A 26,195-nucleotide genomic window follows, 5' to 3' on the forward strand; every position below is an offset into this window, starting at 1 on the left:
ATAAATAGCCCTGCGTGCTTTATGCTCTGTATCATTTCTAAATATAAATATGCTTTATCTGTAAATAATATTTATTCCAGTTTTCAAAAAAAATCATGTATTAGATATTAGATACTTTTTTTAAATCCCGCGAAGAAGGGCGCCTGACATTTTGACAGTTTGCTGATAGAATGTTTTTAGAACTCACAACCTATTCCATAAATAGAATAATTCTCTTTTGATCCTCTCAAAAAATAAAAATGTATACTAAATACATATTTCCTTCCATTTCAAACAGTGTGATATTAATTATGTGTTAGCTATATAATTATATTAATTACTTTTTATATGACATGTTATGATCATAATAATTCATTCAATGCCTATTAATCAGAGTGTAAACGTCAAATAGATTTTGATTTACTGGCACTATATTTTTATATAAAAGTTGATTTATAATTCCATTAATAATTTTTGTACAGTAATGATGGACAGTATTTATTGGATGTTTTCAAAATTTGTGTATCGTCGCTATCGCCAACAGACGTAAAATATTTAAATTGGCTTGCTTCTTTATTAGATCCTTGTTCTCGAAAATCGTATATAAATTTTCTGGAATTCATAGTGTTTAATGATATTTGGTTTCTTATATTTGAGAAATATAGTCTAAAATTTGTAAACAGGTATCAGCTTTAATTAAGGTTGTCATGGCGTTCGAACAAATATTCCATAAATACTTATGTCATACATGCAGTTAACATTTATTTTAATCAAATTATCGAGGAACTATTTTTAGGAACTAAATCAAGGTTGGGCGGTCAATGATAGAGTTTGAGAAAGCGAAATAGATTTCTTCTAAACCATTCAAAATACTCAAAAAAGGTTTAAAAATTACAGTAACATTGATTGATTGATTCCAATAATATTATTAATATATATAATGGGTATAACACCGACTTAAACCTTCGCTTTTCTCTTTCTCCTTGTCCTCGCGGTCATTGCTTCAAGGGGGGAGGATCTAGAATGCTGTGATTCTATCTTTTAATTATACTTTCCTTCTAAATAGTGCCATTCTTTCTTTCTTTCTATGCAACGAATTTATGAATTTGTAGTAATTGTATTTGTACTTGTCTCTTAGGAAAAACGTAAGGTCAATATTGCATAAAATATTAATTATCATAATAATTTTTTATGATAGAATAGTTCATAATGTAAATGATGGAGATGAACAACTCTGTCTATTACATTTTTCAATCCATTTTTGAAAAATCCAGTCAAGCATTTATCCTTCATCATTATTGTTACACAATTCTATGATAGATGTTCTTGCTTGTTTCGGGGCGTCTAACAATGTCGTTTCTTATATTGTATTACATAGAGAGCACTACAGTTGCAGCAGCGATTCGTTTTATTCGTAAATAAATAAGACATTTCTCTTGCACAATAATAGAACTTTTGATAGTTCTAAGAATAATAGGTTTCTTTGCAAATTGGAATGATGCAGTAGTATATTAAGCTTCCTTGGCTCTTGTTATCGATCGGATTAATTTCTACTGGAAAATGGAAATTTATGGAGGTACAAGGTAATGATCTCGAGAACCTTTTTTATTTTATGTTAAATGCAATTTTCGATTGTCTTGGTTTATTTATAGTAGTACAACTTTTCTTTTACAAAATACATAACTCTTAGCTAATATTTATTTTTTGTACTTCTTGTATTTATTTTCACGTGCGAATTTTATTATTATTATTCGACGAATCCAGTTTGATTATTTTTCTTGTATAAATTGTTTTGGCACCCATCCTTGAATTAATGCGAACTGACCTAGAGCAAAATATTTCGTGTTGGACGAATGCCAGGCGAATGACTTTTATGGCGTTTTTATTGCCGGGAAAGCATCATAAGCGTAATATTAAGGTGCCTCTTATATTCTTATTTGATCTTTTGTAGTAAATTCATTGTTCATAATTTTAATCTTACAATGTCACAGTTTACGTTGAACGATTATTTTATTTACTTGTCAGATGAAAGTTTCTATGTCGATACAAATTATATATGACTGGTGTTGAAGCACAATTATTATTATTTTTTCATAATTAGAGTAATTGTAAAGTAAAATACAAAGTGAAAATTTGATCCATGACTTTCGTAAAACTTTTGGTTTTTATTAGCAAAAAACTAAATTAGGTTTAATTTGGCACCATCATAATCATTCTATTGTTTACCATTCAAGGAGATTTGTAAAAATCGAACCAAAAAGTAATCAAAAGGTGTAATCCAAATAATGAAGTAAATTACCATTTCGATTTACCTATTCAAGTTACTTTTCTTCTTTTTCGTTCGGTTCAATGGTAAGAGTAAAAGTAAGCAATTCCTTTGTAATCAACTTCCACTGGAAGACTAGAGAGATTTTCATCTTTGAGTGAAAAATCAACAACGAAACTTGGCAAACTAATTTGGACAGTGTCATTTTAAGGCTTCTTCACCTTAAACATAACTAGCAAATGAAAGAATTATAAGAAGCAAAATATGACAATTTTTTATTTGATTTTCCATCTTTCAACCAACGTCAAACTGAAAAAAAAGCAATTGACCAATAAACTCTTCATTGCTGATGTACATCTAAATTGCCTACTATCCATTACTAAAATGCATTTTCCGTTTGGACTAACATCAGCAAATATGAAAATTCAATTAAAATCATCATGGGGAGGTTATAAAAAAAGCACTATAATTACTCAATCAGTAAATTAATTAAATTCTATTAATCTTGTTAAAATAATAATTGAACGAAGCATGTCTAATATCTCAATGTAGTTTGGATGTCTTGAGATGAGTTCAAGTTTTCCGCAGAAAACCCAGCAATTGCTTCCCCAGCATTTCAATTCGTGTGAGTTTCAAGTGCACTATATAATTAAATTATATTCCCGAATGTTGTGTTTTTAATCAAATTTTAATTAGAACTTTTCATATACGTAATTTGGTGCACTATTTTATTATGAATGCACATTAGTATATAATCGATTAATATTTTAATTAATAACTAATGCGTATTTATACTTCAAATGGAAAACAAATTGAATATGAATATAAATACAAATTAAAACGATTCAATAATTGTTTTTCATGTTTTGTAAAAATGTCAATCGAAATTACCATCAATAAAACTCGGAAATTAATTAAAAGCAAGGTTTTAAATATTCAATTTTAAATGTTGAATTTTTATACGTCCTATATATATTTTTAATTTAATTATAATTATTAATTTATGTTTTGGGGGCTTTTACAAATTAAATTATAGCACTGGATAAAATTTAAAAATCAGTAGTGCAAAATTCTGTTAATTTACTTGAATCAAAAATTGATACAGATGAATAGTATCAAAATTTATTGTTATAGTATTATGTAAAACTGAAGATATCTAATTATTGACATGTTTTATACAAAATTATGTTGTATCGAAAAGCTCTGATATTGAGGAAATATAACAGAATATCATGATTCAATTTCTACAAGTTTGCTTCTCGTAGAACATTTCTTTATCCCTATTTCTTTTATATATATAGGATATCCCAGAATTCAATGTGAAACTAAAACGGGGTAACAGTATTAATCATTAACCATCATGAAAAAAAATTGAAAAAAATATGTTACGTAGTTCGAAAAATTATAACCATTTTTCTGTTATTGTGATTAATTTTTATTACTTTTGTTCATTTTTGGATATAAGAAGTTTTTTGGATATAAGAAGTTTTGGATATAATTAAATGTGTGTGAAATGCACTAGAAAAATCATGTTATTTTTAGGTTTTTATTTTTTACTCGAATTTTTTTTATGATACTATCAAGTATTTTACTATTTACAACTTGTCAACATACTTTAGAGCATTTTTTAAAGAACCTCTTAAAGTTGACCAATTTTCAAAATTCAATGAAAAGTCCATCAAAATTACGTCCTTATTTTCGATCGTGGTCCTAGAAATGTTATTTACGCTTACGGATCCAAAGCTTTTTTTTTGTTTTATTGTTCTGAGCAAAATATACACACAGTACATTCAGTTAATTTACATGTATATTTATTTGTGAGAAAGATCCAAAGCTTATATGATCAAAATTAACCCTTTCCACTCGGATGCCCCAGCTTTGGCGGCAAAATCCATATAACTCCAGGAATTCGCGAGTGGAAAGGGTTAATGAAAATGAACCAGACTAACCATAGAATGGTCATATTTTCACCAAAGCTCTAGGTTGCACTTAAAAGCTCATAATCTTTAAACTACATAAGATAAAAGAATTTTTTAATTTTTTTCATGATAGTTACGATACATAGGTACTTCACCTCGTTCCGGCTTGACGTTGAGTTCTGGGAAACCCCGTATAGTAGATGTAACAAATTACGTATAAAGTTCTAATTTTATAATTCATGTTCCGACTTTATTTATATTGCATCAATGTAAATTTGGTGTCGACGTTAAAATTGAATTTTGAAACAATTCGAAATAATTTCTCTAATATCGTTTACGAAAGCTTCCTTCGTACACGCACATCTCCATGAACTCGCGCGCATATAAAATAATTTAAATCTAATTATGCAAATGATGATCGTCGCAAAATGCCGACGTTCTCATTCTCCGGAGTATTTTTATCTCTTGGATGTTTCATGCTCGCGTCGTCATTCCTTCTACTTTTTAATAGAATTAACGCCTTCTTGGATTATAAATTTTATTAAATGTTTCATGTGAATCATGGTGTTCAAGTTTTAAATGTTTAAGTTTTTCCATAGGTCGTAAAATTCTTCATGAATGATATGATGTTATACAACCTCATGTGAAGTGAAACTTATAGAGTAATAGATTATGTAAAATAGTGCATCATTTAGTCAAGATATATAATCAGGAACAATTGTGGCACACTTTCATACACACATTTTCTTCGACTCAAATGATTTAGAATGACATGAAACGTCGAGATAACATTTAGTTGTTAGACTAGATATGAGTTGCATTTTCAAGGTAATGACTAACTGATTCCTTAGGTAATTAAATTGGGAAAGCATATTGCGTACAACCGAAGCATAATACTTGACGTGGATGCTATAGCATTCATCGCATAAACGCATAAAAGTATGATAATCTGCCTGCCACTACCAATTTTTGCTGTACTTTGCTGAAACTCCGCGAACGTGTTAATATTAAGTTTGCATTTGCATTTTCAACGCCTTAAAAGTGATTACGATATTTGTATTAATGACAAGATGATCTGATATTATAGTTGTGCCTATAATAATTAATTGCATTTATGACAAATTTAACCTCAAAATATATTGTTTTGGTGACCATCTAATTCAAGACAATATAAACTCAACATTGAATGAGATATTTATTATTTATAACAACACGGTTATTATAATTGCATTATTTCCGTTGCCCACTTATTAAGGCTTCAGAATCACAAATGCAAACCCACTTTTGTTCGTTAATGGCTTCGACCCTTTTCATTACAAAGGCTTTGTGTTTGCTTTTTGAGTTTGGCGGCTTGGCCTTCACTATATAATTAATAAACAAATGGAAATAAATTTTCTTATAAGATCATTTAATTAAAATTAATTAACATGTTTTGTTCACACTGAATAATAGAAATAGAAGAAATAAACTATGATAAACAATAATTTCAATATGTAAATGAATATAATTATTGCTTATATATTATATTTTTTTGGCCTCAAAAATTGAGTTATTCAACTTTTTGAAGAAGTTTGTTTTTTCTCGACATTTAAAAATCATTCTGTATCGAATGAGACCATATTTGGGAAAAGATTATTAACCTTTAGTCGACGTTTTCTCAAAAAGTGCTAGAACGATTTCAAATTTTTTAAAACCATTCGATGTATCTTGATAAGGACTATCTATGGTCAGTATTGCGCGACAATCCCCCACCAAGCTTCTTTGTAAAAAAAAAGTTCAAATCTGTTCCACGGAAAATTACAAAAAACGTAGGATTATATAAAATCAAATTCTTAATAATTGGTTTTATAAATTGAATGCTATAGCATTCATGTCATTCTGCATTACAATGAAAATGGATGCTATAGCATTCACGTCCGCAAACGTGTTAAGCATATAATTTCATTAATACTTAATGAGATGATTGTCTAATTTTCAATTCGGTTTGGTGGGCTGGACTTCTAGATGGATGTCTATTATGTTTTTGATTCATATTAATATTTGATTTGTAGGTGCGTCCCCAAATTTCGATGTCGTAGGTCCAAATTATTGGTATTACGACAGTTTTGTAAATTTCGGTGCCGAGAAAAATTAAAAAATGCTCAGTTTTTCATTTGTTTTTCATTTAGGATATTTAACATACCCTATTATCTCCAAAAAAATGTTTTTGTGATATTTTTCCACATCTAACAATTTTCCATTTCAATTTGGAGCGTGGGTTTAGCAGTTCTTTCCTCCAACTGATGCATCTCTAATTGATTCCAGGCTGAAATTGTTTACTGAAAACCTTTTCCGACTTGATGCCAGATAACATCAGATGACCGGATATTGGTTCCACGTCCGTTGTATTCTGCTAGTAATTTTCAATTTTCATTCTGCTCTCAAACTCTGGCTGGAATTACTATCCGAACCGCAATCAGCGCTAGCAATACGTACATCTGTACAAAAAGTTATGTAATTAAATAAATTTAATTGAAATGTTCTCAGGGGCGATCTCTGTATTTTGTAATTGGATTTAAATTCATTTCGCGATGAATTTGTGATGAATTGGAAATTTGAACTTGAAGTGGCTGGAAAAATGCTTTTCAACTTGTTGCTCTGAATGCGTGAAACATAAAATAATTTTTTTTACGATATATTAAATTAATTGATTTATTAATGTGAAAGAAATACGTTAGCCATTATCATGTTATTTTTAGGTTCACATTTTTTAAATAAATTATCATTTTACAATCTCGACTAAATGCGCCAACTCTTGATGAAACTTGCCACAATTGATCACAGTTGACCCATTTTGAAAATTTTAAATACATAGTTCAACAAAAAATCTTTATTCTCATAATCTTTGGGCAATTGTGTCAGTATTTTTGACTGTGGTTTTGGAAATGTTATTTACGATTACGGATCCAAAGCTTGAATTAATGAAATGAATAAATATTTACTACAATAACTGAAAAAATTTCACATTTTTACTAAAGCTTTAGATTGCACTTGAAAATAATAAAACAAATTAAACATTTGTTCCGTGAACTAAACGTAAGTTTATTGATCAGAAATTATTTCTGTATTATTTGTAGTTTCTATAAATCTTTGAAGTTATTAAAATGGAAAATATTTTTAGGCTAGAAAGATATTATAGCTGTTCATAGAACGAGATTATATCGCCAGCGAAAATGTAAAAAAATTTAAAAAAATACAAGCAGTCAATGAATGTATGTTAATTTTAATTACATGAAGTTCTTCAAACACAATTACATGATGAGTGAAGTTGCAAAAACTTGTATTTGTTTAGGCTTTGTTTAATATAATCCCCTGTGTGAACAAATATTAAAGAATTTATTAATCAGCAATTACTTCATTTAATAAAAATTCAATTAATAAAAATTTAACACAATAACCGAAAAGTGATCACATTTTCACCATAGCTTTAGGTTGCACTTAAAAGCCCATAATTTTCAAACTACGTGCGATATTTTTTTTTTTTAATTTTATTTATGATAGTATGATCAATACTATTTCAGCTTGACGTTGAGTTTTGAGACACCCTCTATAGAAATAATTGAAAACCAAAGATTTTAGGAAAATAGTGTAAGCTTATACTATATGTTCCGAATCCAAGATGGAACTATATCGCTCCCTCGAGTCTGTATTCAAATGCAAATGTTAACGGAATTAATTAAAATATTCTCAGAAGCTTGAATTAGCATGTACGCTTTATAAGTTGTAATTATGTATGAAACATATTAAATAATAAATACATTACAAGTTATATTGTACATTTAACGCGTTCATTAAGGAAAGCGTTCAAACTTACTTCTAAAACTAGTAGAATTTAATAGTACGGAACTAGGACAATTTACGAAGTTTATGCTTTGGGAAACTATTGGAAAATCTGAACTTGAACATTAATATTCTACATGCTATTTCTAATTATTTTGATTTGTTTGTGCAGTGTAGAACAAATAGATCAACAAAATTAAAATTATAATATAAATATGCTTCATCACTCAGCAGTTGTAACTACTGCACAGGAAGGAAAGGTTTAGGTTTATTCATAGAAAATTAAGAAGATTCTGGTGATAACACCATAAAATCCTGGTGAGAATATAGTACGCAACTTATAAAAATCTTGTCCACATAGTTGAATCTGGAATTGATTCTAGTAAGAATCCGATGAGAATCTACTAGGAATGTTGGTTATGAGCCCCCTCAATGCAAAGCTACGTCACTGGTTGTACACATATGTATGATACTATTTATATTTAAATTTACATCCTAAATCATATTCATGTTGTGAAATTTTGCTCGTTCATTTCCCGTGATAAATTTCACACAGATTTTACCATGCATATATGCCATTTATTAAAACATTCCAGAAGTGGGTATCGTGGTGCAATAAGAAATGTTGTGATTTGCTAAAATTAAAATACTTGTTGATGTATATTATAAATATAAATACTATTTCATCACAAGTGATATCTAGCTGGCGTTGTCGTTCGATTATCTCAATTCTTGATAAAAAAAAAAATTCCAATGTTATTATTAAGTATAAAGTATGGATTGTAAATATTTATGGATTTAATAACGTTGAATTAATTATCTTCTGTGTCATTATTTTTGAAATTTCTAGTAGTCACATTAATAGAGCTTGTAGTAGTAATTTGGAAATTAGAATTCTCTTCTTAAAAAAACATTAAGTTTTGTCTACTGGAGAAAATAATCAGTGAAATATAACTCTATTCCTATAGGCATCGATTTTACCTAATGCTCTGTATTACCTATCCAAATTGATATTGCTCCTGTTTTCCTGTTTTTTGGTTTCATGTTTCTAATTTTGTTTTGAGTTATTTCAAAAATAAATTTATCAACAAAATTCTTTCCACTGTCACGTGTCAATCAAGTGAAAAATAACAATAAGACAAATGGACAGCGCGGACATCGAGTCAATACTTGAAATGTGACTTGGATTAGGCACATCGACTTCGACTTCGGTCGTAACTTTTTCTATTTCAATATCTATGTTATGCAATGGGCAAAGGATATATAAAACTTTGGAAAATCGATAGGAAAAGATTGAAGATTTTATGACTCTTTTATTATTCTACTAGAAATTTACATTAGAACCATTTTTTTTATTTTTTATTAGTATAAATTGGAATATTTTGTTTATTTATTTTGTTTTCTTCATTATTTTTTCATAATGTGGTGCTATAAAATACATACCACCCAAACTTCTTACTTTTTATCACCAACTCCTATTTTTTTATAACCGTTTTAGCAACTCAATCATTTTTTATTCGACGTTCAGTCATTGAATATTTTTTACATAATTTTAGTTCAGATTTTTGAGCTTGAAGAAAAAGTTTACATTTTTCTCAACAAAATACAATCTATAATTATTAAGGGTTGTCCAATCCTAATACTTTTTTTAATTTTAATCAGTATGTTCATAACAAATATTACTGTTGATAATTTCACCTCAAAAACATATCGAAATATGAATCAGATGTTAGCCTTTTCTAAAGTCTAAACAATATTTAATTCAATTGTAATTTTATACTGTTGCAAATTAATGCAAAAATTGCATTCTAAACCAAAGTTTATAATATGTCATATTCAATGAAATTAAATTATGTATAATTGTTCCTATTCTACTATATATGCTAAACTGCGGATTTTTTCCATTCTGATTGAGAAGTTAGATTCAAAATTTCTGATTGAAAATTACAGTTATTGAATAAATTATAGAAAATTTTGTCTAGTTACAGTATATAGTTATTTTGTTGTAACATGAGTCGAAAAGGAGATATCATTAAAAAACTTATTTTTGATGCAATTTTGTCACTATATCGGCGGCAACGGCAAAAATTCGAGGTCACAAAGTTGAAATTCTTAAAAATCACATCAAAATCTATAAAATCACCAATTTTCATAACTCCCAGAAAACTTCTAAAATAAAACTACTGAATGACTGAACTAATACTAAGATTTTTTTAAAATGTTTTCAATTCAATTACTATTTTCATGAATATTAAATTCTCATTAAGTTTTATGCAACAAATTCAGTGTATATTATTATCAATATTATGCTTCGAACTACGAGGGTTCTCGGATAGAATCCCGATCGAGTACTGTATACAGATAGTAATATGACTATCTGTGAAAAAAATGTTTTTGTTGTAATTCCATTACTATTTTCTGGATCTTAAGTTTTCATTAAGTTTTATGATATGATCATCTTATAACTACTATAACTACTTCAGTTATATTATTATCAATATCATGCTTCTAACTACAAGGGTTCTCGGATCGAATCCCGATCAAGTACTGAATACAAATAGCAGAATCACCTAAAAAATTGGCAATGTATTTGTAATCCCATTACTATTTTCATGGATATTAAGTTTTCATTGGGTTGGTAATCTTTTGACTACTATTAAAACTTCAGTGTATATTATTATGAATATCGTTCTATTAACTACAGATACTCAGATCGAATCCCGGTCGAGCAAAATGACAATATTACGGAATTTATATAAAGTTAAGAAGAACAAAAATTACGAGTATTGTGAGTAGCTAAATCCTAAATTGCAAAGACCAAGGAAATAACAAAAAAGTGTTAATCCTATTACTATTTTCATAGATAATTTCATGCTGCTAACAGCCACTTAAAGCATAAGCACATCTTGTTTTATTTTCTTTACAAAAACTCGTTAATCGATTCAATTCAAAAACAACGATGAGATTTTCTGAACGAGATCAATTTTAATTGGTTTATAATCTATTCTATTTAGAGCTTATTTCTATACATATTCTCCTATCGTTGCAACATACACTTTTATATAATGTAGACTTGTTTAATAATTATCGAGATGTGATAAATTTGTTATATGAAAGGCCTACACACGAAGCCAAGATTACCTTAGAGTTACATGTGATGTGAAGATTGCATGAATTTTTTTTATTACATTATGCCTCTTATTAAATGTAATTGAAAATCATCTAGCAAAACCATTTGACATTTGACGTATGAGTCCATTGTTTCATTTAAAATACGCTTCTACAAAAAATTTCAAATTAAAAATGTAAAGTTTATACGCGGTTTTGAAATAATATCTCACCCTTCCCACAACCTATTGATTAGCACAAATTTTTCAAGACTAAGACTGGCCCAAACCATACAGCCATTTTAAAGTTTTACCCCGGATTGAATTCGTTTTTGAATTCTTAGTAAAGTGCCAATATGTCTATATAATTAAAAATCTCTCATTTTCTTTTGCTGAAATAATGTTTAATCCCGATTGCCTATTTCTTCGATCGTGTTTGAGATTACATTTGGCGTAAATAATATCAACTTTTTTGCTCGGCATTCTTAAGCGCTTATATTATATATTTAGCTCAACTTCTAATTCCGACAGCATGAAGTGTCGTCTAGCAAAATCGCAGTTGCCAATTTTTAATAGCTCAATCGTTAATTACACGCACACAAGTCAAAACGAGATAGATTATTCATCGTCAAAGAAAACAGACAATGTCTCTTTTGATTCATGGCGGTAATACATTAAGCACTTGGGCGTTTCTGCGCACATATTCGAATAATTAAAATTAAAAATAAGCGTCTGCGATGCTTATTTTGTTCTGACGCGTGCACTTTCAACGCGTCCATCGAAGAATTTGCTTCAAGGGGATAAAACTGTTGCTAATTGGAGTTGACATTTGAAGACAAAATATTAGTGAAGTAATGATTAAATAAGAATGAAGAAAATGGCTTGGGAATATTTATTGATACAGCAATACCAGATCTACATTTCCAAGTGGAAACCATAGTCACTACTGCTTGGCAACAGGCTGCCATAAGGAGGATCGAATCCGGAACCTCTGTTTAAGTCCAGTTGTTCTACCTATGGTTGAGCCCTATTCAACTTGTGACTGGCTTTATACGGAACTTGTTTATACTGGCGAATATTAAGAAGCTCCCAACTCAGTACCATTTTTTAGAAGCTTTTGGTTCTAAATAGTTCATTATTGTTAATTTTACTTTTGTTATTGGAAGATTGGCAAATCTCGAATAGGAGTTATCTTATGTGCACTAGTGCGGAAATAATCTTAAGAACGTAGCTATAAAAATATTTTATTAATGTGTAACAATAGGTCTATTTTGTCTAGACACAAACCACATTAAAACAATAGTTAGCTTTGGTAAACCACAATAAAACTATTTGTCGTAAACCGCAGCCATTTGCCTATAATGTGGATGACATTTTGTTTGTTGATCTAAAGCCGCCGATATAAAATAGCACAAAAGTGCAGTTACTCTTAAATCAGCCAATTTGAATCAGGTTTCCTAGAAAATTTAAATATTTAAGCACTAATGCATTGCTTAATGATGATGACTAATGCAGAAGTTATGTGTACGCAAATTACCTCATTTTTAGTTTTACTAGAATTTAAGTTGTTTATTAAAATCTACTTAGAAAGAAAAAACAAGTTGAGCTCTTTTTTCACTGAAAATTTTGTAGATAAACAGATGTACTTTTAGTTCTGTACGTTTTATGGTAGATGTACTTATTTACAAATAGTTTTGTGGAATACTTTAATTTATCACAAAATTGCTTCCAAATTTGTGTGTCGCCCTGTGTGACTCGCCCATGAGGTAGAGACAACTAATTTGACAGTATTATCTTTGATGCGCCTTTAAGAAATTTCACAAATTTATGGATATATAAAAGTACTTATGTCACCCTGATTTAAAGAATTTGTTGAAGGATGATTATTTTCACTACAGTCTATTGCGAAACAACCCAATGGTTAATCTATTATAGATTCAATATATTTTTCAATCGAAGGCAACTCAATTGTTGTTCTTTTGGAATTATATTTTTAACTTTTTTGGGGTACTGCTTGAAAGGCTTTTATTTCAAATTAAAACGGATGTCAATACGGCGTCTTCTAAAAATGCACGAAACAACACGTGATCCACAAGTTCAATTCAAAATACTCAAATCAGTTCACATTAGTCTCAATTATGATAACTACAGTAATTACTAAAGTTTGTTGTTCCGTCGATTAGAAAAGGAAATGAATTTCAATGACTTTCACAATCAACATCTGATCTAATTAGTATAAATAGTTGTATAATAGTAGTAAATGCATAGTAAAAATAATTGGATAATCAATTAAACGGATCACATAGTGTGCACTCAGCTGCATTCTCATATGTATTTGCAACATTGTATCCCGAATGTTATTCAAACCGGCGTATAGAGAATCATTTACAAATAGCATGGTGCGTAAACCGCGGTTAAATATCATCTGCAGCGGTATTTGTTCTATAGGCACCCGTATGTTGGCATCAGTTTACTAATTGGAGAGCTGATAGTAATACCTATTTATTATAGAATACCCATCTAGAAGTCATAGCGAATAGCCATCAATGGGTTTAGTTTGTTTAAAGATCAGCCGGGGCGTTTCTTTGCAAATAATTGTTGAATAAAATTGTCGTCACCCTTATGATGGCAGAGATCATGGTCCTAACCAATTTTCTAAAATATTATAGGCCACGAAAAGTAGTTTAATTATAAAAATTCTTTGAAGTTTGGAAGATTGGGCCGTGTTAAAATAAATTATAGTCACAATTGTAAAAGTTGCTAAATCTTCAATCAATTCCTATGGATCATGTTTTTTTTACAGTTTGTTTCAATGCAAAATGGCACTTACACCTACTTCTGATTTGTTGTTCTAGTGGCTGGTCTTTTGTTCAATATATTTTGTATAAATTTCTTAAACCTTCAGCCCCATTTCTATATACATAATGCATTCAGAGAGCAAACTCGTCAGCATCTGATATGCCGGTCTAACAATCCTGTGCGCTGCGTCCAGTAGGTTTTGTTTGATGAAGCACCATCACCAATTACGGTAATTGGTCGTATTGCGACTGTGTCTGGTGTATAGAAATACAAGCAGTCATCATCGACGAGAAATCTTTTTTATTCAGAATTAGTACTGAAATATATATTGCTAATCGTGTACCTCATGTGGACATGAACACGTACGAATCCATCATCTAGCAATAAAGAATTGAGATTTTTTTTAATTAGCATGATTAGTTTCAATCTTTGAATTATGTGTAATTATGTCATTATCAATAGTTTCATGATTTTTTACAGATTTCGGATACGAACGTTTTGACGATGGCGGTTTTCCACCATATCCCGAAGGTGGTTACGGCGATGCTGGATTTAACCGTGGAGGAGGCGGCGGAAATGGTGCTCTTATGGCTGGAGGCGGTGCTGGCGGGGGTCCGCTAATGAAGGCAAGTTTAATAAATTTAAAAAAGTTAAATAAACTTAGAGTGAGAATATAGCTATCTTTATTATCGATAATGCACCTTATTGGTCCATTTGTTGAAAAAAGAAAACCCTATTATAGCAGACTATATCATTCTAACAGGTCTCAAATTTTGCTTTAATTTCAGGACCCACCACAAAACGGAGGAATGGTCCGCCCAGGAGTTGGGGGCATGGTTGGCTTACCACCATATCAAGGAGCCGGTGGTGGTCCAAATGGCAGTGTCATGATGGTTTACGGTGTGGATGCCAAAAGACACAATACAGATAGTGTTTTTAACATAATGTGTCTATACGGAAATGTAATGCGCGTAAGTATTATTTGTGGATCAATTTTATTGTTAATACTGACTTTAAATGAACATAGCTAAGTCAATAGGATATTGATTTGCAACTGAAAAATCAATAACCATGAAAGTCTTACCGGTGCTTCGATAGAACAGACGTATAACTTATAAATATTGCAAAATATTTGAATCAGAATTTTCATCAAATGAATTTATATTATGTTCAGGTCAAATTCTTGAAATCAAAGGAAGGTACTGTCATGGTACAAATGGGTGACGCAGTATCCGTAGAAAGATGCATCATGCACTTAAATAACGTTCAAGTAAACGAAGAAAATAAGCTCCAAGTGGCGTAAGTATTTCATTAAATTCTTTTCGGTACATAAGCTAATAACTAAAGTTAATTACACTATTTTTTTTATTCTTTTACAGATTTTCAAAACAGGCGTTTATATCTGAAGTGACAAATCCTTTCCCTGTATTTGACAAAACTCCAAGCTTCAAAGATTACTCCAATAATAAGAACAACAGATTCTTGAACATTGCACAAGCGAGCAAAAATCGCATTCAGCCTCCAAGCAAGGTACGAAGATCAACAATTTATGACAATATCAGTATTTTAAATTTAACTCTAATAGCTTTCGACTGAATTGGCTTAATTTCCTACTTGTTTCAGATCTTGCACTTCTTCAACACACCGCCAAATGTAAAAGAGAGTACAATTCTCGAAGTTTTCACAACCTATGACGTGCCACGACCAGTATCGATAAAAATGTTCCCAAGCAAGAGCGAACGCTCATCAAGTGGATTGTTAGAGTTCGCCACAATTGCCGAAGCAGTACAAGCCATCATGGCCTGCAATCACGCCGCGGTCGACGGTGAAGGTATTTATAAATAGCAATATGTATATATAATAAATAAGGTGTTCCATGGCCTAACGGTTAAACGCACTGCCTCGTGTGGACGAGGTCGAACCCCCCGCTCTCGATAGCCTGATATCATGCACTAGTGATATCAATTCGCACTTGAATTTATAGTTGGTATTGGTATTTTGCCTTGAGGCAAGTTCCGTGAACTCCCCGATATGTGTAAATAATCGACACGTCGTTATACCAAGTAAATCGTCTAATTTTAATTTTAACATTTTAACAAACTACTTATTTTCTCAAACTTTGATGAATTTAAAAAAAAAACTACTTGTCGTAGGGCCGTAATATTTCAGTAAGTTCTATAAGACCATGATATATATCTCCAATAAAAGTTCCATAAAAATCGGCCTATTTTTTTTTAACATTCAATTACAAGAAAACGGGTCGGTAGATTTTCACCTAAACCTAATCAGTATTTTTCCCAACTAATATTCTTCGAACAGTTTTTGAGTTTTTAAAATCGATTCAGAATTGCGGGCTAAAACGTGGACGAAAATTTTTTCACTTTTCTGCTATTTATAAAGAAACGGCTTGACCGATCGTCGCACAAAACTGACAAACAATAGTCCTCATCGAGGTGCATCGAATGGCTATTAAATTTTTGAAATCGGCCCTGACGTTTTGGAGAAAACGTCGATTTACAAATTTAAAAAATCTGTTCACATACATACACACACATACTTTTCCCAATGACAATGCGAAATCTCTCATACCATGATTCCTTGACTCGAGTTGGATTTTAACTCAGTTTACAGACCTGATCTAGGGGAGTACTATCCATCACCATAATAAAAAATGAATGGGTTTCCCCAAATAATACACAACATAAGATTCTTTAATTTTGACTGGGAAAAACGATACGCCGATTAAGAAAATATTATTAAATATTTCTTAATAAATCATGTTTACTGTGCTTCTTGAAATAAATTTGTGACTATTTCCTTCCAGGTACCAAATTCCCTTTCACAATGAAATTATGCTTCTCTTCATCTCGCAATATCTCTTCGGGCTGGTTAGACGATATGCAGTCTAAAGATATGAAATGAATCGTACAACCTATTCTTTACAATTAAGTCCCAAGTGAAAAGAAGATTCGTTCAAGTAGACACCATCTTTGGGACCAGTAGGCATGACATATGAAGAATAGCTTACTTAATATTTATTTTAATAAAAAAATGTCAAATGAAACCTTGGAAAAAAGTTTTCCCATATATTCTTTTGAAAAATATTCCTTTTTACATTGCATGACTTTACCTATATACCTTTCATATTGGTATAAAATATAATTGTAAGTATTAAAAAATGTGGAGTTGTATTTTAGCACAAAATAATTTTTTTTTGACAAATTTAATAGTTGTTTATATATATGATTTTGCAATTCCACTGAATTGAATGGTCCAAAGTTTACAAATATCATCTATATATTAATAATGTACAACACTGCAAAGTTAAATGTAATTGACAAGTTATGTGATTCAAATGTTATTGATTACTTCTATATTTTATTGCAAAATTAATTGACTTTGAAAACTCAACATTCTTTTAAAGAATGGTAATTGATTATATTTTGTGTTTTATACGACTTCAACCAATTTAGTAAAAGACATATTTAGAATGTAAGTCGAATTTCAATGTAATGTTGCATATCTCTAGTAAGTAGTTATAGAAGATGTTTATGAAAACATTAATTTATTATAAGATAATATTTTATTAGGATTCATAAGCTTGCAGTTACAAGAAACAAATTACTATTTATAGTCTGAAAATCCATATCCAAATTTCGATATATACCATTTTTTATATACTAAAGCACTTGCAATCTTATGGATCAGCATGAAATTCAAAAGTATTTTTAAATGTGCTACATTTTGCAAAATTATTTTAAGTTTTTCGAAGAATGTTATTAATTTTTGAGAAGTGCTGATTATTTACGTTTGCCAATGTTTATTTTTATTCTACAATTACTTGTTGTGCATTGTAGATAAACGGTGTTTATAATAAAATCATATCTTTGTGTAGGATGAAAAATAATTAGTGGTCTTTAGGCAATAGTGTACTATATAATAATAGCAGTATACATGTTTTTTAAAAACTTTGATTTGAGGTAAAAGTGTGGATGCTATTTAAAAACAATGCTTGTTGATTCACGTTGCTAAATTGAACTATCTATTACAGCGTTGATGAATTATTTTTAATACAAAAGTAATAAAGCATCCGCATGAAATCAAGTTTAATTAGGGCAATATTTTAAATAAATTTAAATTAGCCTAAATGTAGTGCTGTCTATAATAAACTGGTCTTAATTATCTTGTGTAAAATTATCCTAATGCTGTATGATTATAACTTTAGGCTAGGCAATCGTCAATTATATTATTGTGCCTAGGTTATAATTAAATACGGTAAGAGAAATATTTATCTAATTAGTGGATTTGTAAATAATGTTGACGTGTATCATGCAGTTTTTATGAAAGTTGAATTGATAATTAAAAATATTTTTTTCATTTTATCATAAATGTTCAAATTATATTTTTTTATCAAAACTGTTCAACAAATTATTTATTAATTATATCTAAGCTGCCCTTTGATGATATTGTGATATATTTTACAAAACACGTTATTGTTTATTGATAGTGGTTTATTATAATTAACATGTTTATTTAAATTATTTTCAGAGCTTTATTGGCTCCATTTTTGCTATATATAACACACAAATGTCAACATTTTACATGTAACAACATATACACATGCTATTAAACATTTATAATATACACATTACCCAACACTACACACATGTTTTATTCCTCTTTTACAACGCTAATATTTTCAATGCATACCTATCTACAATAATATATACTACAAATGATGAAACACATTGTCAATGAAGAACATACAGTATAAATTATTTCAAATGATTTGTTAACATGCTCTCAGAAAAAATCAACTTGATTCTAAAATTCAAAGGTTCTACTTGCGAGTAAACTATTTTACAATATTATGCGCGTAACTTGTCAATTGTTCGACTGATCAAATAGAACGCTTCAAACCTATGTTGCTAAATTTTCTTTCTTTGAACTTTTAGTTTCAATCTCGTTATGTATATAGTTTTTGCATTAGCTAGTATTATTAAAAATAATAAAACTCAAAATGCTGATATGAATGAACCGTTGGCGGCATTGATATTATATCTTAGAAAATTAGAATAGGTGAATTTAATTATATAACTGTATAGACAAATAGCTATAAGTTTATGAAAATCACTAAAAATGTGATTTAATTAAATTATTAATACGTACTGTTGAAAATATTTATATGCATATTTCTAAAGTAAGTTTTATGATTTAGTGCTTTCTTGATACGCTACCATTAATTTATTTAATCAAAGAATGAGAGTAATATTTATATAAATAAATATTTTATTTGAATTGTGTACAAATGCCAAAATCTGAAATCTAAAAAGTATTATAATATACTGAATAATATCTGTTAAATTATTAAGATATCCTAAAAAGTCAATTTATTAAAAATAATTAAACTATCATAGTTAGCAATGTATGCATATCTGTCAATACATATGAAATAAATAGTTGTATACAACTGTAGAAAGCGAATTTCATATTGAATAAACATGAATATATATATATATATATATATATATATATATATATATATTAGGGTAGTCCTTATTAATTAATATGGACATTTTCGAATTTACTTGCTCCCCAGGGCTCAAATGGTTCCAAATTGATAAAAAACAATTTTCTGAAAGTTTTAGCTCTTAATATTAACTTTTAGATAGTGCGCAATTCAATCAAAGTTTTGTATGAAAATAGCATGGAAAAATTTTCAAAAATTTTAAAAATTCTTGAGCAGAGCTTGATTTTCAAAGAAGGTGAGAGAATTTGTCTTTATATACTATTTTTACTTAATCCCTTATTGGATTATTAAAGAATTAGGGACTTAATCCCTGCATTATTAAAGAATACCTCTGTTTAAAACAAAAAAATTATATTCTGCAGGTTATACATACTTGATTTGGTTTCCGACATTTTGAAGCGCTGTTTCCGAATAAGCTAGTGGACCCAAAACGTACGTTTACACAATAGACTGAACATTAGGGAAATAGTTCAAATATAACATTCCAAACCGGAGCGAAAAATAAACTTTTAGAATATGCAACAATTGAATTATATTCACTTCAATTATAAATATAAACAAATTATAACTTGATGCACTTTTTATTAGGATTGCCTCCGAGTGTTTTTACTTCGATGTGATTCAAATATTTTTAATTTGTACTTGTTACTTCTTTTTTGTTGGCGGCACTGTCAACTGACGTTTCCGATTTTACTTTTCACTGCAGGCGGAAAACTTAATAATAAACACAATAATGTTTATTATTATTATTCGTATTTGCCTTGTGCAACAAACATCACTTTTAAGTGATTTTCTCATGTGATATAGTGTCATAAATGTAATAAATTAATGGTTATAGGTGCTATATATTGTGAAGACAGTGGTTACTAAAGTTAGTTGACGTTTTTCAGTTATTTTAGAATTATTGAATCTACTTAGATGGCCAGCTGAAAATTAGTAAGTGCGTTAGTTATATTTTATTTTATGGTGATACTACAAATCAATTTGTTCCATTTATCATTTGTTTATTTATTATTATTTGTTTTTTGTCTGCGGGTTCAAATAAACTATAGATTCTAAATCAGTATTTTCTTTGTTGTTACTATAATAATTAGGTTTTTACACAACCAAATACATTTTTTGATTTCACATGACACTTAAGTGAATTATAAATATATAATTAATTATATATAATAATAATTATTTATAATTAGAAGTTGTGATATCCTTAAGAAGAACTTTTAAGCAACTAGAAAATGCTAACTGTTCGAACAATAAGGTAGTTAAAAGTAACATTAATAACTCATTTAGTGTAACAATTAAATTATGAGTTTATAGTTGAATAATCTTTTGCAATTTTGATATTTGATTCAGTTTCTTTTCTGAATTTTTCATTAATTCATTTACCTAATCAAAAATGCAGTGTTCTTCCAAATTTTATATATTTTATTTATATAGATGAGTAATACCAGTTTGTTTAAAAATATAATTATAAATTATACATAACAATTTTTCTTAAATAACTAGTTGGTTTGGTATTTAGCCTTGAGGCAAATTACATGAACTTCCCGATATGTGTAAATAATCGACTTGATCAAAAAAATGTGTAAATAATATACTTCATCAATCCTACTTTAAAAAAAACGATAATAATTTTAGCAAAGTTTGACGAATTTTTAAAATTAAACTACTTGTTGTAAGGCCGTAATATTACAGTAAGTTCTATAACACCATGATGTATATCGCCAAAAAAAGTTCCATGAAAGAAGGATTAAATTTTTTTTTTCAACAGTTAATTACAAGAAAACGGCTCGGTAGATTTTCACCTAAAATTAATCAGTATCATTCCCAAATGATATCTTTCGAACAGTTTTTGATTTTTCAAAATCGGTTCGGTAGGATGAGCTTAAATGTGGACGAAAATTTAACACTTTTTTTCAACAGTTAATTACAAGAAAACGGCTCGGTAGATTTTCACATAAAATTAATCAGCATCATTCCCAACTAATATCTTTCGAACAGTTTTTGATTTTTTAAAATCGGTTCGGTAGGATGAGCTTAAATGTGGACGAAAATTTAACACTTTTTTTCAACAGTTAATTACAAGAAAACGGCTCGGTAGATTTTCACATAAAATTAATCAGCATCATTCCCAACTAATATCTTTCGAACAGTTTTTGATTTTTAAAATCGGTTCGGTAGGATGAGCTTAAATGTGGACGAAAATTTAACACTTTTTTTCAACAGTTAATTACAAGAAAACGGCTCGGTAGATTTTCACCTAAAATTAATCAGTATCATTCCCAAATGATATCTTTCGAACAGTTTTTGATTTTTCAAAATCGGTTCGGTAGGATGAGCTTAAATGTGGACGAAAAGTTAACACTTTTTTTCAACAGTTAATTACAAGAAAACGGCTCGGTAGATTTTCACCTAAAATTAATCAGTATCATTCCCAAATGATATCTTTCGAACAGTTTTTGATTTTTCAAAATCGGTTCGGTAGGATGAGCTTAAATGTGGACGAAAATTTAACACTTTTTTTCAACAGTTAATTACAAGAAAACGGCTCGGTAGATTTTCACCTAAATTAATCAGTATCATTCCCAAATGATATCTTTCGAACAGTTTTTGATTTTTCAAAATCGGTTCGGTAGGATGAGCTTAAATGTGGACGAAAAGTTTTTTCGAATTACAAAGAAACGGCTTGACAGATCGTTGCACAAAACTGACAAACGATAGTCCTCACCGAAATACATCAAATGGCTTTTAAATTTCTAAAATCGGTTCAGGCGTTTTTGAGAAAACGTCGATCAAAAGTCTAATTTTGACAAATGCCAAAAAGACCATACTGATTTTTGCAAACTTTGACTAATTTTTAAAGCTGAACCAGTTGTCGTAGGGCCGTAATATTTTAGTATGACCTAGAAAACTATGGTATCTTTCGTCAAAAAAATAATCATAAAAATCGTCAAAATTTTTTTTTTAAAAACTTTATTACAAGAAAACGGCCCGGCCGATCTTAACCAAAAACTAATCAGCACGATTCCCAACCAATATCTATCGAACGGTTTTTGAATTTTCAGAATCGATTCAGAATTGCGGGCTAAAACGTGGACGAAAAATTTTTCACTTTTCTGCAATTTACAAAGAAACGGCTTGGCCGATCGCCGCACAAAACTCAGAGACGATTGTCCTCATCGAGATACATCAAATGGCTTTTAAATTTTTGAAATCGGTCCAACCGTTTTGGAGAAAACGTCGATTTACGGCAAAAAATCTGTTCACACACACACACACACACACATACACACACACACACACACACACACACACACACACACACATACTTTTTCCAAATTTGGTCTCATTCGATTCAGAATGGCTCGAAACGTCGAGAAAACATAAAATTAGCGATTCGGATTTTTTGATGAAAACATAAACTTCTCCTTCGGGAAGTTAAAAATATATTAAAAACATTAACCGTATTAAAAAATTTGTGGCACATAACATTATATTTCACATATATATATATATATCTCTCATGTTCATCATAATATCAGTAATGGCACTGCTTCAACTACTATTAAAGTCGTTCTGTGTCTTGGAATATTTGTGAAGGATAGTTTTTCAGATCAATTTCTGATATATCGGGTAACAGCAAATGCTCTGTTATTTTCACTAAACGACCCCGACAAATGCAATCCAGGAACCATCCCATATCAACTATGGGTTTAGTGCAATATTTATAGGTTTCTAGAAATCAAGTAATAATTAAATTAGTTAATGATTTTAAACATTTAATTATTACAAATCTAATGTAAATATGATGTAGAATACCTTCAATTTCTTCTTTAGTATGCTCTCCATCATCCATTACAACAATTTGTGCACTAATATGACTGTTTTGAATCATAACTCCAGTATTTTTCAATAACAATTTGAACTCGTCTGCACTTGTGCTATGAAAAGGTCCAATCACAAAAACTTTAATATTTATGAACAATGATTTTGGTAATGAAATTCGATTTCTTTTTGGTCCAGGTTCTAATGAGATATCCAATACTTCGTACTTGTATTCTGGAAGAAGTTCTTTTTTTGCTAAACTATCGCTTATCCAGTTCTTATTTAGAACCCATATTCCAGATACCATAGCATTTATGAATTTTAGTGACCTTAAAATAAAAATATGTATATATAGATTCGCAGATTTACCTAAAATAAGTAATCAAATAATTACCTTTCAGCACAATTTTCTTTATTCACTCTTACAATAAGGTGCGTCACTGAGTCCTCATATTGCATAACAAATTTTAGATTGAATTGATCAGCAAAATTTTTCACTAAGATTATATCATCTTGCAATAAGCAACTACAAGCTAAGCAAATTGGTTTGGTCTCCATGGAACTTGGCACAAAGTCTATTTCTGGTTCTAACCTTGTCTCAGATATTTCAGTATTTTCAACTATTTCTACATTTTTCTCCCTAACATCAAATGTATGCTGCATTAAAGCTCGATTTTGATGTTGTTCTAAAGAAGATGAAATTTCCATCTCAACTGGTTCAGTATTAGTTTTACTCAATGATGATATAAATGGTTCAGTGTTCTCTTTTGGATAGTCCACTATAGTGCTAATGGTTTCATTCAATGTATCTTTTGGAGATTTGAACATAATTTGAGGGGATTTGTTTTGTTTGAAGTCTTGGTAAATTAATGACCTTCTTGATTTTGAATAAGGCCCTTGTTTTACTAATGAAGATCTGTGAAAGAAACTTATTTAATTTAAAAAAAAAATACAATTTTAGCATTTATTGATTTTCCTGGACATGCATTTCAAATATATAAATACCTGAAAAGTGATTGCGGTATCTGTGATCTCTCATTTTCTGTTTCACTTCTGCACATATTTCTCTGTAATTCGCTCAGAATATCGGTTTGGTTCAAAGTGTCCAATTCTTTCTGCATATAATCGCATTCTATAGCACTTACTATTTTATCAAGATCAGCGGTTTTATCAAGAGTATTTATGGAGATTTCTAAAGACCTTCTTTCTGCACTATTGTTAGATTTACTATTAATTTTAGGAGTCGATGAACACAAAATAGCAGGCTTTTGTATGTTTTTACTTAAAATCTGCTTCATAGGACTTCTATTAGAACTATATTCCTTGTTAGGAGTATTAGACTTAACTTTAGAATGCGGATTTTCTTTTCTTGTTTCTAGAACTTCGTCTTGAACTTTTTTAGAACCAGTATTTAATTCAGCATCAATATTGGCAAACACTGTCGATAGTATATCATCATAATCCATTGGCTCGCTATCTTCTTCAAGTGGATTGTTATGTTTGTTCTCTTTCATTGATGAACTTCCACTAGAAATCAATTGTTGCACTTTACGTTTTTTTATAATATTTGTGTCATCATTCTCTGAATCCTGCATAGAAATAAACTTAACCGTCATATTTTCATCCATTACCATTTCGTCATCGGACATGTCAGGTAGTTGTACTGATTTAACAGGCCGTAAACATGATTGTATATCAGAATCAGAAGAAAAAGATGTGTTTCCTCCACTTGCTGGAATATTGATTTCCCTCTCATCAATTTCTTTTTCTTCACGTTTTCTTTTAGATGATTTAGAAGTGTCTCCTTGATTTTTTATTGTAGTTTCTTCAAATTCATCATCATGGCATGAATATTTTTCTTTCAAAATTCCCATGACATTTTCAATTTGATCACTTTCTAATAATATTTCAGGTTTGCTTGTTTCAGCTACTAGGGTCTCGTCTGGTAAATCATAACTTGGTGATAATGATTTCTCTTTACTTTTCTGATTAAATCTTTTATGTATGTCATTTGTTACTTCAAGAATATCTTCTGTGTCTTCTGCATTCTCCCTTAGTGATGAATTACATTTCTTTGTGTATGTATTGGACATTAAGTCATAGCCTATATATTCTATTTTATTATGTTCTTGAGATTCATTTCTAATATCTTTATATACATTAATTTCCTTAACTAAACCTGTCTTGTGTAAATTATTTTCTGTGTCATTTTTATTACAAGATGATACATTATTAAAATTAAGTTGAATTTCTTCTGTTTGTGTTTGAACATTTGCTGTTTGTTTTAAAATTGTTTCTTTATTGTTCTTGATAAGTGTACATTGTATACCTACATCTTTATGTACTATCTTTGGTGTATCCAACGAACCCTTAAGAAAAAATAAAACTGGTTCTGGATTTGAAATTAGACTTCTTCTAAAACTCCTTGGTAATAATTTAAGTGGTTTAACAAACGTGCAGACAATATTTTCCTTACTATTTAATAGAGCAGTTTTTTCAATCCCCAATTTATTGGGTCTTCTATTGCATTGATTGAAAATTAATGTCAAAGCATCTTCAGTATTCACAGTAATGTTATCATTAATATTTTGTATATCTTCTGTATTTGCTTCTAAAGAAAATGTTTTCCGCTCTGCACCAATGCTACCTTTTTTTGTATCTGATTTAATTACTTGTGTAGTTTTTGATACTTTAAATTTAAATGTAGATGTTTCAACACTTGAAAAAAGGTTACCACTTAAAACCTCATTATCTTTAGATTGGTCAACATTTGTACTTATTTTTGAAATAATACTGTTTTTAGCAGATGTTTTTACCTGCAGATTGTCGAGAGAGTTGTCTTTTGTGCTACTCACATTTTCTTCAACAATATTGATCCTTGAATTATTCAATACTGATTTCATTGCATATTTTCTGTTACTTAATTTCAAATTATCATCATTTGGTTTGAT

General features: G+C 29.6%; 2 protein-coding genes and 1 pseudogene across 2 annotated transcripts; 1 reads left to right on the top strand and 2 right to left on the bottom strand.

The window, feature by feature from the left end:
* LOC113386809 overlaps positions 1-26,195 on the bottom strand; it is a 128,481-nt pseudogene that overhangs the window by 28,204 nt on the left and 74,082 nt on the right.
* Positions 14,390-16,889, top strand: LOC113386810 (heterogeneous nuclear ribonucleoprotein L-like). The gene is made up of 6 exons (XM_026624567.1): positions 14,390-14,515; positions 14,678-14,860; positions 15,064-15,188; positions 15,269-15,419; positions 15,513-15,720; positions 16,714-16,889. Exons 1-6 carry the CDS (start codon positions 14,477-14,479, stop codon positions 16,809-16,811), a joined length of 804 nt encoding a protein of 267 aa, XP_026480352.1. The 5' UTR covers positions 14,390-14,476; the 3' UTR covers positions 16,812-16,889.
* LOC113384752 lies at positions 22,906-26,147 on the bottom strand. The gene is made up of 4 exons (XM_026622513.1): positions 24,250-26,147; positions 23,639-24,160; positions 23,239-23,573; positions 22,906-23,154 (listed from the first exon to the last, which is right to left on the bottom strand). Exons 1-4 carry the CDS (start codon positions 26,145-26,147, stop codon positions 22,985-22,987), a joined length of 2,925 nt encoding a protein of 974 aa, XP_026478298.1. The 3' UTR covers positions 22,906-22,984.

This window comes from Ctenocephalides felis, unplaced genomic scaffold (genome assembly GCF_003426905.1).
Source record: "Ctenocephalides felis isolate EL2017-DRISC unplaced genomic scaffold, ASM342690v1 CF-g0.4_SCAFFOLD_03571, whole genome shotgun sequence".
Classification (NCBI taxonomy): domain Eukaryota; kingdom Metazoa; phylum Arthropoda; class Insecta; order Siphonaptera; family Pulicidae; genus Ctenocephalides; species Ctenocephalides felis.

Bases quoted from the DNA above. Each gene is read 5' to 3' on its own strand.
- LOC113386810 (XM_026624567.1), top strand. From the start codon at position 14,477: ATGGCTGGAGGCGGTGCTGGCGGGGGTCCGCTAATGAAG. The intron at 14,861-15,063 runs GTAAGTATTATT...TATTATGTTCAG, and splicing joins TATACGGAAATGTAATGCGC to GTCAAATTCTTGAAATCAAA. The intron at 15,420-15,512 runs GTACGAAGATCA...TACTTGTTTCAG, and splicing joins GCATTCAGCCTCCAAGCAAG to ATCTTGCACTTCTTCAACAC.
- LOC113384752 (XM_026622513.1), bottom strand. From the start codon at position 26,147: ATGAAATCAGTATTGAATAATTCAAGGATCAATATTGTTGAAGAAAAT. The intron at 23,574-23,638 runs GTAATTATTTGA...TTTTATTTTAAG, and splicing joins AAAGAAAATTGTGCTGAAAG to GTCACTAAAATTCATAAATG. The intron at 23,155-23,238 runs GTATTCTACATC...CTTGATTTCTAG, and splicing joins TACTAAAGAAGAAATTGAAG to AAACCTATAAATATTGCACT.